General features: G+C 43.4%; 1 protein-coding gene across 3 annotated transcripts in view; it reads left to right on the forward strand.

Annotated features, from left to right (window-relative positions):
* The window catches only part of ZNF423 (zinc finger protein 423), a 227,824-nt gene that overhangs the window by 56,985 nt on the left and 146,453 nt on the right, over positions 1-24,386 (forward strand). For 2 of the 3 annotated variants that reach the window (XM_056500807.1, XM_056500808.1), the window contains 2 exons: positions 9,968-10,168; positions 14,035-14,115. In XM_056500807.1, coding sequence (XP_056356782.1) covers positions 9,968-10,168; positions 14,035-14,115 — 282 coding nt within the window. The remainder of the gene's footprint in view (positions 1-9,967; positions 10,169-14,034; positions 14,116-24,386) is intronic. The other variant, XM_056500809.1, reaches the window with a different exon arrangement.

Below are 24,386 nucleotides of genomic sequence, written 5' to 3' on the forward strand. Positions count from 1 at the left end.
GCCTTTACCTTGAAGTAAAAAAGCACCAAACAACCCAAAAGCCACAAAAAGAAAAAACAACAAAAAAAGAAAATTGTTCACACCATTTCCTCAAAGAGAGGAAAGAGTTTGACATGCCTATGTATTAAAATGTGATTAAGAAGTCCCATGTTAGCTGTGAGTGGAATTCCATAGAACTGCTGGAAACAGAACACTTTTCTTCAACAAAGACTTGAAAATCCAGTATGTTGAGTTTTATTAAAATATTCATATACCTAAATAAAGTTTAAGTGCCATTTTTCTTCTGAAAAATTACATGTATTTATTAGAGTAAGATGGTCGATATTATTTAGCAATTGTACGTGAAAGAGTGAAAAGCACATTTTTATGAATAAATGCACTTCTCTTTGAAGTTAATACTTGCTGCATTCTAATTTCTTTGTGCATATAAATGAACTTTATATCTAAAATGCATGCATTTAGAATGGATTTTAGATCTTTAGTTCAAATCAAACCTCATTATTGGAACTGAAGGTGGCAGTTACTGCCATTCAGATGCACCTTTGGAATCTGGAAGTGGATAGTAGCATCTTTTTTCAGAGACAAATAATGTGTTCCATGGCAATCACACACCTTGAGTAAGTGGATAGAGTCTTCTGCAGATGACTGTGGAGCAGTTTGGGTGCAAACACGTTTTCTGATTTGGATGCCACAGAGATGCACAAAGCAGACCTGCAGGGTTTTGAGCCTTTTCCAAGGAGGAGACCCCAGTGTAAAAGGGGGTGCTGCTCTCCTCGCAGCCCAGTGTCTGTCCCTAGCCTGGGGAGCACACCCTGAGGTGAGTGACCATGGTGACAGCTGGGCAGTGTCCCACAGTTGGGTGCTGCTCCAACCAAACACTCTGGAACACCCTGGACTGCTCCGCTCTCTGCCTTTCGTTGCATTCCCTAAAATTCACTTACAATGCTTTTTGTGTCAGGAAAGTGTTTACATCCCATATTTATCCTGTTAAACTGGCTGCCAAACACTGAAGAGCTGATAAACGCTGTGCTGTTAACACTATAAAGTACAATCCCACTGCTGCTTGCATGCAAATAAATAATAATAACTCAGCTCTTTGTCCGCTTTTTGGTGTGTAAGTGCATTTGTCACATAGCATAGTAACATCTAAATCATTTTAGTAAAAGCACTAGAAAGGCTGAAACATTATCTGCAGCTACGATTAAGACGAATTTTACTCTTTGGTGGTGTTTATATGATTTCCTTATTTGATTTTTTTAAAAAAACACTTTTAAAATTATATGATGCTTAATCACTGTTGCTGGGTTTCACTTTTTAAAAACCTTTCACAGAGTTATTTCACCTTCCTAAGGACTGAGGGATTGGTCTGTAGGCTAAAAGTTACTGTGAAATATTCATTAAATCTTGCAACTATTACAGACACAGATATCTTTTTAATGTGCTTGGTCAGTTTTGAGGCCACTATTTTTGTTACTACCCATAAATCAGTAGAAAGTATTTTTAGTGTCATCGGTGAAAGGTTAATAGAAGTCCATAATTTTCAGACATCTCTTTCGATTAGCTGCTCAGAAATTTCCTTAAAAAGGGAGTGTAAATTGTTCCACTACAAAAACTGGAGACTGTGTCCAATTTGTGCATAAATTGAAATTGTCTTTCTAATAGACTCTTTGGAAGGTGTGGGGTTGCCTACAAGGTAATGATTTAAACATAAACTGACCCTTGATGAGGGAGCTGGAGTTTCAGTTTAATGTGTTTCTGCAATTTTCCTTTGCCTTCAGTGCCTTCAAATTCCACACAAATAATTCCTTCATAACAAGTGCCTTTTCAGAAGATGTATGCTGCTGACAGTTAATATAAAATTATTGCCCCTGAATGCATTTTCGTAATTACTTCCCAGAGAACTGTCTTTGTGTTAGAAGACATTTCACACTTTAGTAACATAAGTGTTTGGGGAGAACATGAGTAATAATTACAGGCGGTCTTTCAGTGAAAATAAACCTAAAAAAATGATAAAAAAAGCTAATGTTAAAGTTGGTTAGAGACAGTGAGGAATTTATTCATCACATTATGCCTGTCTGTATATTTTCCAAGTTTAATAACCCTTCAGTAACTAAACTTTAAAAAGCCATAAAGAACAGAGAAACTGCTTTCTAATTTTTAAGCAATAATGAAAAGTGACATGTTTCTAGAGACAGAATAAAGAAACTCAATCTGAATGCTCCTATAGGAGATTTCTGCTATAATGGAAAATGAAGTGGCTCACAGTTTGATCAATAAAAAAATTAACAGCATTTATTTAAAGGTTTCTCTAGTATGTTGACTAAAGGATATTCTGGAAGTCTTGATCCAAGAAAACTAGAGTTGTAGGGTGAGTTTGTGTATGTAAGTGTGATGTGTAAGAATCATTGACTGAGCAAAGCCAATGGGTTCCAGGCTAGATGCTGGATATACATGGTTATGCTGTTCTAGAGAGCTTGGAGCCAGGACTGGCGGTATAAATAGACATTATTCTGAGAGTTGCTGCACACAGCCCAGCAGCAAGGTTGGACTTGCATGGAAGCAAAGATGGCAGACTCTTGCTTTCACTGGACAAAACAGGGCAATTGTACAATATCCATATATATATCTCTAAATATATGTATGGTGTATCTCTGCAGCAGAAATAACAATGTAGAGATGTGGGTGGGCTCAGGTGGAATCAATGCACTGCAGGGCAAGAGGTTTGTGCGTGTTACCCATTCTGTGTGTGATATCTGTGACTGCTACGGCAAAGGAAAGTGCAATGAGCTGCCAGTCCTTGCTGCCTGTTCCTGCCACTTCCCATGCCTTTAAACTCCAGGGAGACACTTGAGGTTTTCTTAAACTGCTGCTAATTTGAGCAAATTGCATCCTATCTGAAGGAAGATGGACATTTTCCCTGAGAAAATGTTGGTGTTTCCCTGAGAAGTGTTGGTGTAAGCAAGCTAAGAGAAGGCTACTGAGAGGCAGGTGTGGGATGTGCAGGGCCAGCAGAAGCAGGTGCAGTGTTAGTGCTGGCACCAGGTATTCCTGGGGTGCTTGGAACCCAAGAGTTCTAAGAGTGTATGTACCAGCAGGTATAGAAGGAGATGTTGTACCCTACTAAACTAGTTTTTCTTTGCCAAGTTGAAGAATGCTGAGAACTTCCCATTTAATTTCAAATTATGATGATTTAATACATACTGGAGTGTAATAAGGCTCTGTTGTGAAATGTTACCATGTGCACTTCCTAAAATCTCGGACTTTTCTATTTTCTTGTTAACACTCTTCACATGAAATGGTATTACACGTGTAATCTGTGCTTTATCCCATGGGTTATGATGCAAAGATACCCAGGACTGAACACTCTCCCTCTTCCCTTGCCTTTCCAAAAGCTCTTGCAGCCACCGTTGCTGCTTGTTGGTTGCTGTCAGAGGCAGACAAATGACAGCTCGCAGAGGCTGCAGCGGCCATAGCCCTAGGAGGGCACGAGGAGGTAACAATATGCAATTTTCATGGTCTGAGGGTAGCCTTATCCTACTGTTCTTCATTACAGTACTGCAGTGAGATCAATTTTATTAAGTTGTAAGTCTTAGGAGGCCAACACCATTAACTACATGCTGGATCAAATAATTTTTTTGGTATTATGATTGTTTTTTTCCCCTTGTTGAGGGAAGACAAGATCTGATGTGTGGATCTCTTCAGCCTGAGAGAAGCATTGCACAGTGATTGTCAGCAGGATCGTGTGCCTGCATTTTGCTCGCTTGCCCTGTCATGTAGTGATCCCATGTGATTTACCATTGCATGAATATACTGTGGTGTTCCATGCATTATTCCTTTCTGGCTCTTTGTCTTTCAGCTAGGCACCTTTTTTCTTTACCACATGTGGTTTGACACCATGTGAAAGTGGTATGCTGCACTGCATGGTGGAGGACCAAACCTGCTTGCCTTTGATGCACATAGTGATGATCTGATGTGTGGAATGAGCTGCCTTTGATACCTGGTCCTGTTCCTAGGGCTGGGATGCAATCCATGCTTTCTGACCTGGTTTGCTCGGCTGGAGCAGATTTTTGGCAGCTTTGTGTGGATGTGGTTGCAGGGGTTACAGAAACTCACAGGAGGGCCCTGGCCCATTGAGAGGTAGCACACACACATATCTGTGCCCAAAATGGAAGTGTTTAAAAAAGACATTTTTTAAATGTTGAGGAGTCACAGAGTGGGAGTAACCAGCAAATGCAAGATTGCATCTTACAATGAAGATCTCAATTTAAGTTTGTTTGTGATTTAATTACTGAAACACTAGTGACTGTTTTGGCATTTAGTTATTCTTTGATCACAAGTATAGAGAACTTTGGATTCTCTATATTGCAAAGCTAAAGACAACACTAAAATGTAGCAAGCCACATAAAAGCAGAAACCTCCCCCACACTGATTTGGCATTTGACACTGAGCAAAACATTCACTAACGAACGTTTAGATTAGGCTTTTCCTTTAAGTCATTTGTCTCTTTTGTTCTCACTTCCTAATTATGGATGAAATTTCCTTTCCTTTTGTCTTGCTAGGGTAGCCCTGTGGCCACGAGGCAGGAAGGCTGCACCCCTGGGTGGGCACTGCAGGGCTCTGCCAAGCCCCAGGAGGTTTCAGTTGTTTGCCAGCACCCTTCACTCCTCCAGCAATTAGCTTTTATTTCTTCAGTGCCATGTACTTTTATCACTTGTCCTGCATCTCAGGAAAACTTTAGAAATAACTGTAGTCCTTTGTGAGACCTTTGTTTGTTTTTGTTTGGACCAAGGTGAGGAGCCCTTCATTTTACCTTTTACCTTCCAGCTGCCAGATCTGGGCAATGCATGTCTGTGTGTGTGTGTAAATGTTTATGTGGTGCTTTGCAGAGTGTGACTTTGCAGCCTTAGCTCTGTGTGGCAAAGTTGCTGGGATAAAAAATGACGCCTAGTATTGCATCAGTGTGTGCCTGCTGAAAAGAAGCAACTCTTCATGGAAGCCCCATAATTGGACCTATTTAAAGCCAGGCATGACCCTGCACTAAAAAGCATATTCCTAACTGTAGCCCTAGATTTAAAATAAATCCCAGCTTCAGAAAGTCCACAGGCTTAAAAAAAATTTAAGAAAAGCACCAGAAAATTTACTGTCACAGAGACAGAAAGGTTTGCCTAGCCTGTATTGTGTTGACAGAATAAAAAAATTTAAACTGTTCATAATTGATTCCACAGATGAAAAAATATGCTGAGGTTGGTTTCTTTTCAATTTTTCTGGCCCATGTGTTGCAAGGTGTTACCATTTCCAAGTGTTTCTGCAGAAACTGTAGGTAGGCATCAGCATCTTTCCATCAGTATGGCTCTGGCTTTGTTGTGCCTTCAGTCCTGCCCCACTAACCCAAGTCTCCAAAGCAGTTTGCTGTGGCTCTTGTGGCTGTCACTGTGGTGCTGGGCTGAGGCTGCGCCATGCTGAGCTCCAAGCACAGTCCCAGTCTGGTGGCAGGGCTGTCTGTCCCAGGCTGACTGAAGCAAGGGAAATCTACTCTTGACTTGAGCGAGGCCTGAGCTGAACATGGTACATGTAATCTGTTTTCAAATCCTTGGCTTTAGGAGTGCCTTGTTCCTGTAACAGAGCTGTTTTGAACGCAGCTCAGAAGGCATTTCTACTGACTGCAACTTTTAAACTAGGCCTTTGGGAATTCACTTTTTCAGCTTTGCCAAGTTTGCCACATTCCTTGGACCACCAGGTCAGGCAGGAACACTCCCAGTTCTTACCATGTCTCCTTTGAAATAGTAACTTTCTAGAGCATAAGCTGGCTTGTATAGAAAAAAGCAAGAGCCATTAACAGCATTAACTTTAGTGGCAATTAGAATAACATATTCCTGACTGTTGGCCAGATTGTTTAGGTCATAGGGTAAAATATTCTTCTTGTGTAAAGCCCTGCAGACCTTCCACTGTGCTACAGGGAGAAAATAAAGGGGGGGGGTGGGGCGCAAAAAAAAAAAAACAAAAACAAAAACAAGAATAAGCCCCCCTGACCCATTTCCTGACATTTTGGGTAGTGAGGTGTACTTTCAAGACTGATCTCTCAAATTGTATCTTCTCTTATAAAAGAAGATTGTTAGAACCATCATTAGATATGGCAGGGTCCCTTAAAAATTACTCATAACATCAAAGAGTTACTGTCAGTGGTCGTTTTTCCTGATACTTATCCTGGTGCTGCCAGCAGTTCCCTTCTGCTGGTGTTTGCCCACAGTCTTGTGCTGAGCACACCACATCAGTGTGAGCTGTGTGCCTGCGGTGCTGTGCTGTCCTTGCAGTGGTGTTTGGTGCACAGACTTCTGCAGGCTGCTAACTGTGATTATTGTGAATTTTTAAAGCCACCTAGACAGAAACTACTCACTATTGAACTAAGCTTACTAAAATCCAAGGCTTAAAAACAGAATCTTAAAAATTAGCTGTGGCAGAAAGTGTATCTATCTGTGCTTGATGCCACAAAGCAGCCACTGATCATTGGAGACTCTAAAGCTCCTGTTTGCTCTGGCAGCCAAGAAACCCCTTTGTTTGGTGGTGCACAGATGTGTCCCCTCAGAGGCAGGCCCAGCTGCAATGCCAGCAGCACCTTGGCCCCTGTGGTGACCCAAACCCCTCTGGCAGTGTGCTTGCACCCACAGCCGAGGTGCTCCTGCAGTTCTTGCCAGTAGGAAAATTGCAGGTTAAATTTGTGAGCTGCTACAGCAGAGCTCTGCAGAAACGAGTTCCCGAGGAATGCTCGTGGCCTGCTGTCCTCATCAGGGAAACTGAGCTCATTGCGGGAGCAGCTGGGCTGCGTTTGGAGCTTTTCCTTGCTGGCCGGACCACCCATTCCCATCACTGCCCTGGCTGCGCTGCTCCCCTGGGCAAGGAGAGAGTGTCTCCCCAGGGCCGCCCGCACCCCACACACCCTGCTGGCAGCCTGTGCTCAAAGGAGTAGAGACAAAGGTCAAAAACCCAAGGAACACCACAGATTTTTCTCAGCAGTGTTTGGTATTTGCAAGGCAAGCACGAAGTGTGCAGCTCTCAGCAGAGGAATCTGAAGACCATTTTGTTTGAAGGACAGTAACACCGAGGTGTGGCAGACATGTACAATTCCTTCAACTCGCCAAAACCAGAAAAAAATCCCATTGTAAAGCAGTGTTGCATTTGCTAAATAATTTCTGCAAGCTTCACTCTTGTGTTATTTGACATATAACTCTGTCAAGCAACGATGCTTTTGAGAAGTTGCCTAGAGGATCAGATTTCCCATTCAACAGGGAATTAAAAAATGTTTCTGGAATTTTGCTTTGCAGTGGGGAATCTATTTTCTTATCTCACATTGTACAATTTATTTTTCCTAAAGCAGTGTGCTAAATTATTTGTTATTGTTGGACTCGGTTGAGCAGCTTTATCCCTGGTGTAGTCACAAAGTATTGGAGTAAAACCAAGGATGAATTTGTCACTGTGTACTCACCAGATCAGCTGGTCTTTAGGTTAACTCTCAAAAGACAGCATTTCTGCTAAAAATATTCATGAAGGTCCCTTAAAGCTCCCCAAAGTTGCCTAGAAGCTTTCTTCTTCAGGTTATGGCGAAGTAGGTTCAGAAGTGCTTCCCTGAGGCATTTGTCAGCAGGCAGCATGGACGCAGGTGCCAATTCTTTAGGTTACATTTGTACACTTGGACTCTTTTTATAGGTTTCTGTCATAAAACTAGAGAGTTGACATTCTGATTTATTAACTATCAAGTCTGCAGGACATAGGCTTTAAAAAGATTGAATGAGCTAAAATGTTTGTCATTGCTGTCTGGAATGAGACATTGTATAAAGGTGTGCCAAGTAAATATGACAAAATGTAAGTGATAATTTGAATATATACATTAAATGATGTGTGAAATAAAGCAAAGCTAGCATAGGTCTAAAAGTGTCTTATTATTTGGTGAAATAGCAATATAAGAGAACCAGAATTGTGGGTTTTTTTCATTACAAGATATTTTTATTTAAGGAAGAGTCTATAAAGCATGAGGTTCAGCTAGTGGCATTTTATTGAATAAACATAGAATAGATGATGACTTACAATATGGAGTGCTTAGTAAGTGATACTTTTTATAACTAAATCCTTAAATTCATTACTGCTGTGTAAGTGGCATATCTGATTTGTTAAGATGAATATTATATCTCGCCCTTAATGGAAATTTTGTAGTGAAAAGGTATGTATAATTTAGCAGTAAAAGAATCTGAAAATGTGCAGATCAGTTAACTGCTAAGAGGGAGGCTGTGACACACTAATGCAGGTACTGATTTTTAATATTTCCATTGCAATTGGAAGGGTACGTCATGTTACGAGTGCTCCATGGAAAGCAGCAGTGTTTTACACCAGCTGATTTATGTTACCATGCACAGAGCAGGAGATGGTGTGAAATGTGCTCTGGCTGGATAGTGGTAGCAGAGCTCTAGTAATGTGTGTCTCTGAATTGCAGTGCTTGTGGTAACCAGTTTTGGTTTTTAACAAATTTTATTTTTAGCTTTTCTTCATGTTTTTAGCATTGGCTGTCCTTAATCTTTTTGGCACTGATCTGATTTTAGAAACAATTCACCTCTCTCTTTGCTGGTCCTTCCTTAGTGGCTTAAAACCCAAATGCATCTCAAACCAACAAGGTGGCATCTCCCTCCTACCTACCTGGCTGAGAGCAGCTTTTGGGTCAGCTAGTGTGCAAGGATCTCTTCTGCTAGCAGAGTCTGTGGTTCTGTTTCACTTTCTGAATGACTTCCCAAGTGTTCCCATCATGCTGACCGGATGTATTAGGAGCATGAGTGCTTGTGGAGGCAGGTGAAATAGTGCAGGTGTAGCACCTGGGGCTGTATCACCTCTGTTGGGGAACCTGTGTGCAGAACAGGTGGAGGCAGATCTGTTTCAGCCTGGCCACCATGGCTAGTGTGTCTGATGGATGCTTTCCCTGCTGAGATAGCAGCAAGGATTTAAAAGGGAATTTTTAGGTCTGTGGCCTCTCCAGAGAGCAAGGGCTGTCTGCAGTGCTGCATGGACTGGCTTCAGGCACATCTGGGTGTCCACTGTGGCCAAGGGAGTGTCCTGGAGGCAGGAGGATGTGGTTGCAAGCTTATATCTCACAAAGGCCACTGAGGGTGTCCTGAGGGGAGTGAGCAGCTGTCCTGCCACTCACCCCATGTGGAGAGCCAGCTGCCCCCTGTGTGGAGCTGCCACCTGCACGGCCCTGGGGTGCTCGGCCCCCCACATTGGGAGTTTCTGGAGCTGTCAGAGAGCTCAGTCTCCCTCTGCACAAATGCAGATAAAAACTTGGGGGGAGCTGGCAAAGATGTATGTGCTAGCTCACACTCCAGCCACAGACCAAGATAAAAAATATCAGAGAGACCTGAAGGTCAGATGTACTGAGTCTGCTCTCAGCTAGGTCAGCACAATGTCAGGCTCATCTGCCCAGCCAAGTGCCTCTCATTAGTTCAGCAAGACCTCTCATGTCCTGGGGTACCTGTGTGCCTTGGGATATTCAGCTAGAGTGTTTTTTTCACTTGTTGTTACTAATATTGGGGCTTGGGGGTGGTGGGAAGAGGAGAGCAGTGAGAATTAAAATTCAGCACATGCCTTTTCTTTGAGGGCTGTAATTAATCTTGCCAATTTTTAAAGCTTTGAGAATCTGGTTAAGTGATAAAACACTAACAACTTTATATGACAGAGTTAGGAGGCTCCTGCTATACACCCACCAGAGAAGATTAGGAGAGAGTGTTTGCAGGATTCGCACTAAGCAGCAGAGAATACAGTTGAGAATTGTTGCACCACATGATATAAAAACCACATTAATATAATGAAAGGTGTCGGGAATAATGTGAGAGCGGCTGTAATTAAATGTATCTTAATAAGTGCAACATCCTTCTTAAAGCTCTTATTTTTCAGACCTCTCAAACTTAGAGGATGTTCTTGCTGTTGGCAGGTGGCCTGGGAGGAGAGCTGGAGAGCGAAGCGAAGGACAGCCGGGCCCTGGAAGAGAGGAATAGTGTGACGAGCCAGGAAGAGAGAAATGAGGAAGATGAAGACATGGAGGATGAGTCAATTTACACCTGCGATAACTGTCAGCAGGACTTCGATTCACTGGCAGACCTGACTGAACACAGGGCACACAACTGTCCTGGAGGTAATGTTAAACTAGCTTTACAGTTCTGACAGGTGGTTAGCTGGGTAATTGGACATAGCAACAGCTTGAGGCCTCAAGTGAGATTAAAGAATTAATAATGTAATTTTACAGTTAATGTAATTTTATTGTGGTGCCTTGGGTAGCCTTTGTTCACTCCTTTAATAAAATTAAAATAAAAGCAACAGCTTTCCAATTGGAATCTGTCAGTAATTACGTTAGACAAAAATGTTGTGGGGTTTTTTAATGCTAAAAGTTTCAGGCAGGTATTTTTCCCCTCTCTCTCAAAATGTAGGAAGATTAAAAAAGTTAAATGACTGAAGTGTGCAAAACTCCCAGGGAAAAAGGCCTCTGAACCCCTAAAAGAACATGAAGATTCCTGAGATTAAAATTCATAGAGCGAGTTCTGTAATCCCACCCTAAAAATACAGCATTCTCCCTAGGTTATTATTACATTGCCTTTTGAATTTTATGGAAGTGAGGATGGCATCAGCCTACGCTGATCTTGATTTTACTTTCTGTAAAGCAAGAACAAGCTCAGAGCATCGGTGTGAACAATTGCAACATACCTTGCTTTTCCAGGTCTGCCTCTGGATGGCTGGTGGTAGCAGCAGGTACACAGCTGAGCACACTAAGCCGATTTACAGGGGTAGGAGAAAGCTTTGCAGATTTTACCAAAGATTAAATAAAATCATAGGAGGGGGAGCGCAGAATATGTTCATATTTATTTAAATCAGGGATTCTTATCTTTTACCTTCCCAGAGTTGAATACTCTGCCATCACGTCTTCCTCCACACTCATCTAAATTATTTTTAGGCAGTTGCTGCTATGGCAGACGGGTAGGTCAAGGCTGGCAGAAGGCAGAAGGGTTAGTTTCTCCTCTGGTGCAGCAGTATCCCATCATCTCTCCCCTGAGTGCATATTCCTCCTGGCCACTTAATTTGTTTTGTAATTAGTCTATGTTTTCGGCTCTCCTTTTTGGGCATGAGTAAAATGATGCTCAGCCAAGAAAAAATACAGGGGATGGAATACAGCAAGAGAGGGAGAGTCAGGTGGAGGCTTGGGGTCTGACTCCCACCCCAAAAGCACCCTCCCTTGTCTCACTCTGGCTTGCAGAGAGGAGGCTCTTGTTCCCATCTGCTTCCTGGGAGGAAGGACAGAGGGATGTTGGGGCTTTTCCCATGCTTGCAGTTGGATGGGGATTGCAGTCCTAAGCCTGCCCCCAGGGCTTCTTGCTCTGCACTCTCATTTAAGCCCTACACAGGCTGCAAACTTGAAAGTGCATAAAATCGAAAGGCCACTTCTTGCAGGGTAATTTCCCAGCCAGCTGACAGCCACGGCACTGGCCTGAGACTTCTGCACATGGCACACTGCTACAGGGAAGTAAGCAAGAAAATGTAACCTTCTATTCAGAAAACCCCTTGTTTTCCAAACTGGAAGGCAGAGCGCCCAGCCCATGTGGACATTGGTCCTTTTTAAGGAAGAAGCGCCCTAGGCAGCCGCTGCTCCATCACTGCTCCATCCTCAGTTGTGCTGGGACAGCTGCTTGTGCTGCTTGTGGTGCTGGGGGTGAGCCCCACAAAAGGAGGCTCTTTTTAGCCCAAATGTCTGCTTGGGTCTGGTTCCCTGTGTGGTCCCCAAACAGCTGTAATGGCACAACTGGCAGAGGGGAGCAGGCAGTGCTTATGGGGACTCCAGAGCAGGAATGTAAGGTTGTGACAGGTGACAGCAGTGCTATGAAAAGGAGCAATCTTTTTTCCAGAGGCAAATCTGCATTAAAACATAGCAACCTAGAGATTCTATTCATGTAAATTCAGTCACTGTTTTCACACCTCAGGTTTTTTTTTATCCTCAGTGTAGTATTCTCTCAGTGAGACTAAGAAAAATAAATTATATTTTTAGGGATATATCAAAATAATTTGTCAGTATTCCAATTGCTATTTTTGATTGCAGGTAGCATAATTTTGCCTTCTTTTACTGTCTTCACATATGCAGATGATTTACAAAGATATTTTGTCCCAAAAAGGCACCATATAAGTATCTGCATATGCATGAAATAAGTGCTAATTGTCTCCATGTAAGGATAATCCTTGTTCCAGAGCAAGAGTGTCTGTTTTCTATTTAGTTTAATCTAGTGTCCTGAAGTGATTTAAAGTAAATAGGAAGATTGCACTCATATATTTTGGAATGAGAATGTTTCCATGAAGACAATCTGGAATGTTGCTTGATATTCCCTTGCCTTACCTTGAGGAGAAGAACAACCCTTTCAGATACACCAGTTTGATATGTAGTCTGATAATCATGAGGATTTTTGAGGAAAGCATGCAAAATGTGTATCTTTGTTCAGTTCATCTAAACAGACTTGTACCACCTGGGTGAAAACCTAAGACCACATTAGAAAGTGTGTTATATTTCAAGATTTTATCCTACAAAAAGAGCTATTTGCCTGTGTCCTTAGTTACCCTGCACTCCTTTTTTCCCTTTGATACCTGACTGACACACCTGAGGGTGTAATGCAGTGCCTGACCTCTTGGCAAACTAGATTTTCATGTCTTAATCTGAAGCAGGGCTTTCAGTCATGTCTACATGGCTCAGATCAATACAGGTAATATTTTTAGTGATAATATCACCAGGCTGATAATACAACATAACTAATGACTTCCTTTGGGATACTGAAGTTAGGAAGGTAGTGTAGCTCAGGAGTGTTGCAGGATTACAAGAGATCACTCCAAAGAGCAGGATAAACCATCTCTTTCACTGGAATCCCTCAGAAATTCATTACAGCGTGCTAAAGTTATAATACAGTTTGAACGCAGCTGCTTTGACATGTAAGGAAGTAACAAACAGCCATTCCACCCCCTTGCTTTTTCATGTATTTCAAACTTGTTTCTTTGAGGACAAAACACTGATGAAATCTAGACATCTCTGGTAGCATAGGTGCATGGCATTCCTTTTGATGTCAGTGTAGTAGAGATGTTCTCCTTCTGACAGAATTAGGTGCCTTTTATACCTTTTGCTCATGACTGATGTCTGTGATTGCAGGTTGTAGGTTCCCAGTGTCTTTGGGGATCTGAAAAGGCCTAAATGGGGGCAGCTTGTAGCAAAAGAACATCACATTACCTTACTGGTTTATGTCTTCCCTTGTTTCCCAGCTTGCCCTCACAAACTTTCCTGCAGCAGTCCTGGAAACAGTGCCTTAAACTGTTTCCTTAAACAGCAGCATCTTAAAAATACTCTGAGAACAAATGAAAACACCTAGTGTACACACTGGCTGTGTTAAGCTTTTAAAATTACTTTAAAACTCACTGGTGTCTATATCCCCTAAACTAGAGAGGACTAAGTAATTGCCATTGGCATCATGTGCAGCCTTTTTTATATGTGTTTTTGCATGCTGCTGTTACAGCGTAGGTGTAGCATGATGCTGTCTTACAGCATTAGTGACAAGAGTAAAGAACTACATGTGGATTTACAACTTACCGTGTCCTACAACAAGCACCAGAGGCTCCCTACATCAAGCAACTCTTCTGTGATATATCAGTGTCTGGTGGCTGGTGCCAGGTGGTTTGTTGTCTGACAAAAAGTGGCTAAAAAGTCACAAGTTCTGTCATTTGGCTGTGTGTTTAATCCACCTGCATTAGTCTGGGTTTAGCTCCAGTATTTTATTATTTTATTGTGGTTTTTTTTGCTTCCTCCACCCTTTTCCTCCCATGGGTCAGAATAGTCTCAGGTAAAGTTGTTTCTTGAGATTCTCAAGTGAATGTAGTGTGTTTTAAAGCAAATTAACACATCAATGAAGCGGACAGAAGTAGGTTTTGGCTGGGTCTCTGAGCATTTCATGAGGTCCTCTTCTGTTGTTGATAACTTTACAGGTTGTCTGTTTCAAACAGCAGCAGAGCTATATATGGATATTGCCAGCTTGGAAGCAGCTGATTTTTCTAAACTACTGTACGGTAGGAACTAGTTTATAATTAAAGTCTTGCAGTTGCTCCTTTTAAATGCCCTGTAACTTGTACACTAGGCTTACGTTTGAAATGAGGTACTGTAACTCTTTCATGCTAGTGTATAATTTTGCATTTTCTTATATTTCACCTGCTACAAGAATTATAATTGCCATGCAACCCTATTTTGTGGGATGCTTATCCAGAAACACATATACAGCAGCTTGTCAACAAGTGATGATGTCTCATCAGTGTTTTTGTCAGGTGGCACTTTTTGCTTCCCACTGACAAAAAGAGAGGTCTTATATACATTTCCAAAATTAGCCCTCCCCAAAATTGTAGTCTTTGGTTGCACCTGATTGGCAAGTCACATATTTTTCTCTCTTTTTGCTGCTGCTATTGTTACACCTTTAAATTAATGAATTACTGATTGTCCTTCACAAAAGAAACTGAAATACAGTTGTGAAAAAGCAGTGTGGAAACTTAATTATACACCTAGTTTATATAGCTGTGTGTCTAATGACCTACTGGCCCTAATTACTGTGTTGTGGTTCAGTCTGAGTGCTCTTGTCCTTGCCAGAATTCTGCTCCTTTCTCTTAACCTAACTAGTGTTTCAAGCTTAAAAAAATAACAAGTTTCCTTTTTTTGTTCTCTTCTGCGTTGTCATGCTGAAATGCAGTTTCCCTTCTTTCCAGAGGTCATAGCCATGTTTTAAAATGGGCATCAGAAAAGCTCAATAATATCACAAACCGTAAAAACATGGATTTTCCCTGGAGTCCTCAGTTCTTGCTGTCTAGATCTGAAAATGGGCACCGGGGCAGTGTTTTTATTGTCAATCACTTGGAGGGCTGCAAGTGCAGGCTCCTGTGCTTAGTTTGTCACAGATGTCTCCTCCCCAGGTGCAGGGACAGCACAGGGCTCCCCAGGGCTCGGCAGCCACCTTGGCCACAGTGCCCAAGTGCTGCACATCTCCCTGCAGCAGGTTTGTGCTGAGGGCTCTGAAACCCCACATTGTTGCAGGGGTACACGTGGCTGGGTGGTCTGGGGTCTGATGCCCCTGACTGCTGTTACCACACAGGTGATGTTTGAGTTTACCTGGAGGTTCCCAGCCAGCCTGAAAAGAGGCTTTTTCAAGGACTTCTGCTTGCACGTGCTAGAAAATCAGTGTGCTGATAAGGAGCTGTGCTGACTGGCTTGCCGTGCAGGTGCTCAGTGAAAAACATATTTATCGTGTAGAACATAAAGCACATTCCCACATCTGAAGACAAACAGAAGCATAGATGCAAATTTCATGTCAAACAAGGCCCACAGCACCCCTGGCCTTGCCGAGTTTCACAGAGCATCCTGTGCACTGTGTGCTGAGGCACCAGAGCTGGCTCTGCCCCTGCACATGGCACATGTGCTCCAGTGTATGTAGTGTGTTGTGTGCTGTGTGTGTTTGACAGAGCTGTGCCAAGTGTTGTGCTCCCTAACAGCGCCGCTCACCTGTCACATCGGAGGGTCATCCTCGGGCAAAGGTAGGTGAGCTGCGCTCTGCCCCTCGGTGCGGCGAGCTGTCAGTGGGGCTGAGCCTCAGCCCCTTTCTCTGTCCCTCCTGGATACTGCAGGCATGCTGGTGCCTGTAAGGATTTATGGTGGGGGAACATGTGAATTTCAAACAATGCCTGTTCGCCACAAACACCCAGCTGGGGGTTTGCTGGCGGCCTCACGGAGGTGTCCCAGAGCGGTGAGCCCGCGGCAGATGCGCGGAGCTGGGCAGTGTGCGCACTGATAAGAGTGTGCCAGTGCGCCGGGCGCCATCCCTGCAAATCGCCACGGCCACCTTTGTGCCGGCCCCCCGGGGATGGCGGCGAGGGAGGCAGCACCAGGCACTGTGTGTGCAGATAGGAGCGCTGCCAGCGCGGCTGCGGCCGGCTTGGTTGCACGTTACCAAAACCCCTGGCAGGAGGGAGGCAATGAGCTCTCTCCAGCCCTTCCTCAGCCCCCACGTAGCCAGCAGTCACTGTGGATAGCCCGGCTAGGCATTCTGAGGCTGCACAAAATTTCTTAGCAATGATGATGTCTTTCCTCAAGCAGCATGTTTTTCACACAGGAAAACCATTTTTCTTGTAATTTTTAAACATATGGCCCAGTGAGGAGCTGAGGACGACAAGTTAGCCTGCTTGTATTGGCAAGGGACTGTTTCATTCTTGCTACTTTAATTGAGTTCTTTTATCTGCTTTTATCTAGTTCAAAAAGTAGTCTGCAAAGTAAGTGCAGGTATGCATGGAAATGGATAGAGGAGAAAGCGGGTGCATGTTTCAAGTGAGGCCTCTTAAAGGAAATGTGTCCTTTGGATATCTTAACGGGTTGCCCCTGGCTGGCTGAGAAGCCAGTCTCTGCTGCATCAGCAACAGAGAGATGCACAGAGACTGAAGCACCCCAAATGCTGTGAAGCAAGAGCTGTGCTTGGTGTTGGCCATGGGAGCTCCTGTGCACAGCAGAAGCTGCATTTGGGAGCTGGAGCCTGCCCAGATCCCCCTGCACCAGCTCATGCAGCAATTTTGGGGCACCAGGGGTGCTGGAGCTCCACCTCCCCTTGTCCTTCTGCTTCAGATTTCTGTTTGCAAGGGTAATCCATTGCCGTGGTTCAGCAGAGGGAGGATTGTGGGAGTCTATATAGGGCAGGTTTGTTTCTCAGTATACAGCAATCTAAGTAACTAATAAATGGGTTTTATTAAAAAAAAAAAAAAAAAAAAGAGGAAAGAGAGGTTTTAGTGGAAAGAGTTTCTTCCCAGGCTGGAGCTTGGTGAGAGCTACAAGAGCAGCTGTGCCTGCAGGAAGGAGGATCCCTGTTTGCCATAAGCAGGTCCCAGCATTCAGCGGGTTGTAGACAAAACCCAGTATATGAAACTCAATTCAGAACTGTAGTGAGGATAGCCTGGAGACTACAATAGATATGTGCTTGTTACAAAGTGGCCTTTAATAAAGCCCTAGGGAGCTGAATGGAGGGTGTGCTGGAGTTGTCCTGTCTCAGATGGACAAGAGCATGGATTATTTCTGGCTAGGACGCTGCTGAAGAGCATGCATTGCCTTCCTGTGGGTTATTGAGGGACAAAAGTGATGGCCATATCAACAGCCTTGGCAGATTCAGAGAGCCATTGAGATCCTCAAACTGCAGATGTAAGCAGTGAAAAAGAGATGCGCTGAGAGTTTGGGGTTTTTTTCCTGATTTCTTCCCCCATCCCATCACAGACAATTGGGTAAGTACTCTTCATATAAGGATGGCTGTACTGAGCCAGCCTGATGGTCTGTCTCATCGTGCTGTTTTCCCAGAATGTTTTCCTAGCTGTCAGCAAACTTGCGTGAGCATTTTGTTGTGCTTTTTATTCAGACAATCTTCTTCCCTGGATTTCCATTTTGAAGTGCAGTTAGCTTTTCCTGTGGTGGGGACCCAGAGTTCAACAACACATTGGGGAAAACATCATCTTTTGTTCACTTCACTTTTGTCACCTGCGTTTATTTGATACTCTCTGGTTCTTCTGGTGAAGGTGGCAGTGAGTGACTGCCCCTTTTCCACCTTCTCCACCCATTCATGCCCACAAAGGCTTCTTTTGCTGCTCCCTCCCATCTCTAAGTCCCTGTTTGCAATCCTCTTATTGAAACCTTGTGTACCTTGGCCTAGAGATAAGAGAGAGGGATGTGGTGAGGCATGGCTGGTAGGAAAGTGAGGGGGTCAGCTATCTCTTCCATCACCTGTGCCAGAGATGTGGTCACACTGGTCTGCCTGTCCTGGCTCCCAAGCAGGAGGTAAAGGATAGGACTTGTCCTAGTGTGAAGACCTGGCATACAGAAAGATGGTGTCTGGCCATGTAGGGGAAAAACAATTAAGACTTCAATGTTTATTAAGAAAAAAGCAACCAGCAGTGCACTTCAAGCACTCATCACACAGCATAATTTTGCTGTTGGAAGTAGTGGGATTAAACATGTCTTTCTAATGTTGACTTCTTTGAATTTGTGGCATATAATTTAAAAAAAAATCAATTAAAAACAAGGAAAGTGTGTGTACAAACATTGTCAAGAACTCCCATCTTTCATTTTTTAGAAACAAGCTCTAGAAAAAATCCCCACAGAAGTTCTGTAGTGCATATTTGAATGCTTTTGTTGTAGCCTCATTAAACTTGGCTTGTCTGCAGATACAGCTGGCATGTTATTAACTGTGCTCCAGGCTTGGGGAAGCCAGAAAGCAGCCTCCACCCCCTGGTGCCGGCTGGCTGTAGGGAAAGGTGCCAGCGTGGGTTGGTCCTGTTCAGCTGGCTGGCTCTGGGAGCGCTGGCTGGAGCATCTCAGCATGGCCCCTGGGTGCGGGTGCCCGGGCTGGGCTGCCGCGGGCGCCGGCCGGCGGGAGGGCGCCGGGGGCTCCTGGGGGCCGGCCAGCGGCACAGACCCGGCCCGGGGCAGCGGCGGGACCCACCCGGGTACGTGTCCTCGGGGACAGCCTCAGCCCGGTGCCTGTGTGGTCCGTGGGCGTCTCACGCCTTTCTTTGCCATAGGCTGGCAAGAAGCAAACTAGGGATCATCTGCCAAGCAGTTCCTCTGTTCTCAACAAACTGCATATTGGACTGAAGCGCTCAAATAAACTGAATAAGGGAAATATTTTCTCTGCACCTGCTGGAGAGGCTGTTGCTCTCCAAGCTAGGCTTGCACATCAGAGGACCTCCATCAGAGGTTCAAGCGGCTTCTGACTTTCTTCAAAGCTTTGGCAGCAAGTATGTACATTTTGAATGCTGTTTCATGTAAGTAATTTTAGGAGGTGCTTTTAGTAGTAGGGTAAATTTTACAATTTCGTATTACATTTAAAATTGTTGAAAATATATTCAGTAAAAAATTAGGTAAATTACATATATTAAATATAGGTCATGTTATTCAAACATCTTGCTTATTACAAGCAGTTTTCATTGTCTTAACTAATGAAAAATTGATTTGGCATTTTCAAGGCACTTTGTTCATGCTAAATACTTTGTAGGGCATTCAAGCACTTTGTAATCTTTAAACATTCTAGCAACCCTTTCCTGACACAAGAAATTGTTATTTTTATCATCATGAAATTAAAAAGTTGTCATTCTAATTTGGCTTAAGTTTTGACTGCTACTGGACTGCTTCCTTCCTTCCTTCCTTCCTTCCTTCCTTCCTTCCTTCCTTCCTTCCTTCCTTCCTTCCTTCCTTCCTTCCTTCCTTCCTTCCTTCCTTCCTTCCTTCCTTCCTTCCTTCCTTCCTTCCTTCCTTCATCTTCTGCCTTATGCTGGTAAAAGGTTTGTGTTGCCTTTGGGAGCTGACATTGCTGACAATTAAAGGGATTGATTTTTAGTCTGTGCAGCAACCAGATCTGGTGCCCTATGGAACTACCCAAGCTTTATGTCAACATGAGGGGAACGAGAGGTCAGCATTTGGGGGAGAATTCAAGACCTTCCCCGTTAATAGCTTGAGTTATTTTGAATGAAGATTACTGTGGCCGCACTGATTTGCCTAATGACATGCATGAAATTGGTGGAACCGCCAAGGTCTTTAATCCAGGTGGGTTTTGTTGCATGTGACATCAGTAATGGTGAGAGTGAACTTCCTCTTGAAAGCATCATTTTTTTGGTGCGTGGGTCCATCTCCTCCTTAGGCTTCCTTGAAAATCATTCTCAGCCATAATGATGAAAGACTTTTTGGCTCTTCTTTTTGTTGCTACTCAATTACTGTTACACTTGCTGAGGAGGACATAAGGAAAGGCTGAAGAAGCCCATTGCTTTTCTCTTCTCCAGGGAATCTGTTACATTAAACATTTGAATAGATTTTTGAGCATAATTCCCAGTCATTTCCTCTACAGTGAACTCAGTTCACTCATGCAGACTTTGTACTTAATGATATCTCTTAAAATAAATGAGATTTAATATAATTTATACTAAATGGTCATTTTAGAAATCTACATCTACTAATTATTCATTAGAAAATTCCGAAAGACGGAAGTAAATTCCCTTTATGAACTTGAGTCTACAGAAGTATAAATACATACACCTGTGTTTCTTTTCTTAGAGCAAAACTGAATAGAGGTAATTTACTGCATTCCAAGAGTAGTGTAAGCAGATTTGAAGTATATTGTTCAATCTTCATCAGTCAACCAACCAAGGCCAAACCAGCCAAAAATCCAACATGCATCTAGGACAATTATTTATGGTCTGTCTCTGCATCATGTGGGATTGTGCTTTTGTGTGTTCTGGCTGTGTGCTTGAGGTGTCTGCTCCCTGCCCTTTCCTCTCCCTGGTGCCTGTGCATGTGTCCCTGTGGTCCCTCCTCGAAGGCTTTCTCCTTGCTTGCTCCTTTCTGGACTGTCCCATTTTGCATCTTGTTCCCAGCAGTCTTCTCTCTGTTGCTGTATTGGCATTTGTCCTTTCTCAGCCCCGCATGAAGCAGAGTCATTCACAGTTTATACATTTAAGTTATACCTTGCTGTGTTACTGGTTTCTCCTTGACTCTCAGCTGCAGTTGCTCTCTTGTCCATTGTCCAGGGCTGGCTCTCCCTTGGAGCTCTGTGCACGTGCAGAGCCTTCCTTGGCCCATCCTGTGGGAACTGGCAGATTTCATGGTGCTGGGAGGAATCACACTGCCCCATGTGCTGCTTTGGAGGCAGACTCAGATAGGTTCAGATGAGCTGACACGTGCTAGTCAAATCTTTGTTCACAAAACCGAGAAAATTATTTAATTTGCATTCAGACCACATCCAGATCCAACCTGGATAGCTGCTTGATGTCACCTTACAGCCCTTCACTACTCTATCCTCTCTTACACACACTTGCCATGGTTTGTTTTACAAGAGCTGTTTCATGTAGGAACTATATTCTGAGGTGTTTCGATGGTATTGAGTGTAAACATGGCCTCTGGTATACATAAATAAAGCAGATAGTATTCCTTGCTTTTTATGGAGGATAAACTGTCATCTTTAGGAGGCAGTCACGATGCTGTTGCACTCTTCATACAACGTAAGACAAATTCAACCTAACATTTAAAACAAGAGGAAATGAAAGTGAGTAGGATTTTCTTGTCTCTTAGCTTAAAATGAGAGAATACTGAGTTTTTTGTCTGCCAGAAAACTGGAAATGGGAGGGAAGATGCTTTCTCTTGATAACTAGGTATCATATACATATCTGTGATGTACAAAATGCCTCATTTTAGGTTAATCAGTTCAGTTTTGAAGACATGACTAGCTAAAATTGACTATTGAAAATAACGCCATTACTTTGGGGAGAATCTCTGTCAATTAGAAGAGAAATGAGGAAAGCCAATTCTAACAGCAAGTTGAGGGAGAGTGATTTTGTAAGCGGCACTGGAGTTGGAAAAAGTGCAATCAGAGCTAGCAAAACTCCCTGTTTTTCCAGAGGCTGCCACAGTAATTGGCTGTGCATGTCCGGATTGCCGAGTGACAGGCGGGAGGCTCAGCTCTTGGAGAGCTTGGCCTCTCTGAGCAGAGGGAAGAGGAAAGGAAGGGACGATAGGGAGGAAAAACAATTTGTGAACTTGCCCCTTTTGAGATAGCAACTGCTCTTCTTCTGTGCCCAGGATCATTGCAAACAGCCAGCAGCTGCATCCCACTCTGCTTTTGCTGTCAGCAAATGTCACTGCAGAAACCTCAGTAGTTTCAAGGAGCCACTGTTTGTACACAGGGAATAGAGGAAACTCATGGAAATTTTGTGGTGTGTGGGCTGCTCTGGATTTTACTGTGAGGATGGGAGATCTTCACAAATGTTTTAAATTAGGCTGTCCTTGATAGTTCTGGTGGTATGGACCCCAACCAGAATTTCAGGGAGAAAAAAAAAAGTTGCTCTGTTAAAGCAGACATGAAAAAAAAATGAAGGGCTTAACTTTTGTCCTGAGGGTGATAAAACAGCACCACACAGCTGAAAATCAATCTGACCTTCACCCACGTGATGCTGTTGTCTCAGTCTGTCTTTCATTTCCTTTGGTTGAGTGAAGGCCACGGCATTCAGTAGGGAGAAAAGCCAGAGGGAGGTGTGGAGAATCCTGTTTTCTCTGGAAAGGCTTCGGTGCTTGCATAAGTTCACACTATAAAGAGAGTTGCTATAAAACTTTTAATTATTTCATTAATTTTATAAAATTATTCTTCTCTTAATAGGCAGCAATCACATTAAAGTAAAGAAGATACGTGCTGTAAAAAACCTGTGTTTGTGATATAAAACATTCTGGTTTAATTAAACCTAGAATTAGTTGGTGTTTTGAAATGAAGTCTTCATGCAGCAACAGGAAACCTGCACGTTCATTTAAAACACAGAAATTCGTACCCAAAGGGGAGAAAAAAGGCAATTATTTTTTCCAGATATTTGAACATTGTGTTGTGAGGTTTGCACAAACAAAGGTACCCAGATACTAAGATATTTACATAAACAAATCAACTATTAGGGTTTGTTTATAAACAATACTATTGATTTTCAAAACAGAGGTACAACTTCAATTCATGAATTACTCATTTTGCACAACATCTTGCAGAAGTAGTTCCCACCTCATTTTCCTGAAGATAGAGGAAGAACTGAATGAAAGGGTAAAATCTGTGCAGAATTTAATTCTACTGAACAACTGAATTAAGAAAAGAGAAAACTACGTGCATAAGCACATCTTGATGTTCTTTTTGACATCTTGAAAGCAATTAAAAGTGCAATTCATAGCTGTTCATCCAATCCCCTGCTTCTTCCATCCCTGTTGAATTTAAATGCAACCCAGAACGAAGAAGTTCCCAGCTAATTCTCTTGGAAAGCAATAAGTTTTTCACACTGGTTTTACAAAACTAAGATTGCTGTAAATTCTGCCTACCTTAAACTGCATTTTTTCTGATTCATCTCATTACACAAGGATAATGTCCTTTCATGTCAGTCATAAACTACTCTGTTACTTTATATTTTTGTGCCCTATATTCCCTAGCTACTGTAGCATGGAGAGGGGGAGAGCTACCTGTTATTTTCTTTGTTCAATAATTGTTGCCTGTTTTAGGAAGCTCTATAAGAAAAGTCATATTCTTGTTAAAAAGATAATGGCAGAGATTGGATGTGGCTACAGAGATGAATCTCTGCTTCATAAAGGTTAGAATTAAATGATTTGTTCATTATCTATTTGGAAAAATAGATATTAATTTGTTACTCTAGCATTTTATTTAAGTATGGTTTGCCTGACATACTGACCATTGCAGATGCTTTTACATGGTATTAAAAATCCCAAAATGGTAAATATAAAAGATATTGGGACCTTTCCCTGGCAAGCTCTGCTACTCAGGTCTCTGTGCGATATACCAAAATGCTATTTGCATAAATACAGAATTTAATAAGTTATCATTCTGATTAACGTCATTAACTGCTTAACTACTGTAGAAATTGGCTTCCAAAGTTGCTTGTTGGTAGCTGTTGCTCTCCACGTCATTCCATTTGCTGTCTCACTGGGGATAATGGTATGCAAGGGAAAGCAAGAAGGTCAAGGATCTTTTTGTTTAGTCTCTTTGCACATTAAAAGTTCTATTATGTGTTTGTATTGCATGTGGTTTCCAGTCGGTTGGCTACAATGCTTTCAAGATCCATTGATGATGAGTTTGTGAGGCTAAATATATCTCATGGATTATGACTACCAAGCTATCACTTTGTGCAGCAGTTGGGGCCAAAATTTAACAAGTGTTTTTCAGAATGAGGAATTTTGAAACCGAGTCAAATGATCTTACAAAAGGGGTTAACAGAAAAGCCAGTAGAGAAGATGACAGCAAATGCTAGGCCTGTGCTAGCTGTGGGGGTGTTTGGGGCTCTGCTATGCTGTTTGTGGGGGAAGTGGTTCTTAGGTTGGGGTTTTTGCGGCTTTTCTGGGAGTGGGGGAGGGCTGTGGTGAATGACACCGCGGCCACAAAGCTGAATCGGCTGGAAAACAAAGTGTCCTGTCCAGCCATGCCTTTCTCTGGGTATGCTGTCCCCGCAGCGCGGGGCCGGGCGCGCTCCTCCCGCGGCTCCGCTGTATCCCCGCAGCACCGCAGCCTCCCCGGCCGGCACGGAGCGGGGCACGGAGCGGGGCACGGAGCGGGGCACGGAGCGGGGCACGGAGCGGGGCACGGAGCGGGGCACGGAGCGGGGCTCGGAGCCGGGCACAGAGCGGGGCACGGAGCGGGGCACGGAGCCGGGCACGGAGCGGGGCACGGAGCGGGGCACGGAGCCGGGCACAGAGCGGGGCACGGAGCCGGGCACGGAGCCGGGCACGGAGCGGGGCACGGAGCGGGGCA

This window comes from Oenanthe melanoleuca, chromosome 11, assembly GCF_029582105.1.
Source record: "Oenanthe melanoleuca isolate GR-GAL-2019-014 chromosome 11, OMel1.0, whole genome shotgun sequence".
Classification (NCBI taxonomy): Eukaryota; Metazoa; Chordata; class Aves; order Passeriformes; family Muscicapidae; genus Oenanthe; species Oenanthe melanoleuca.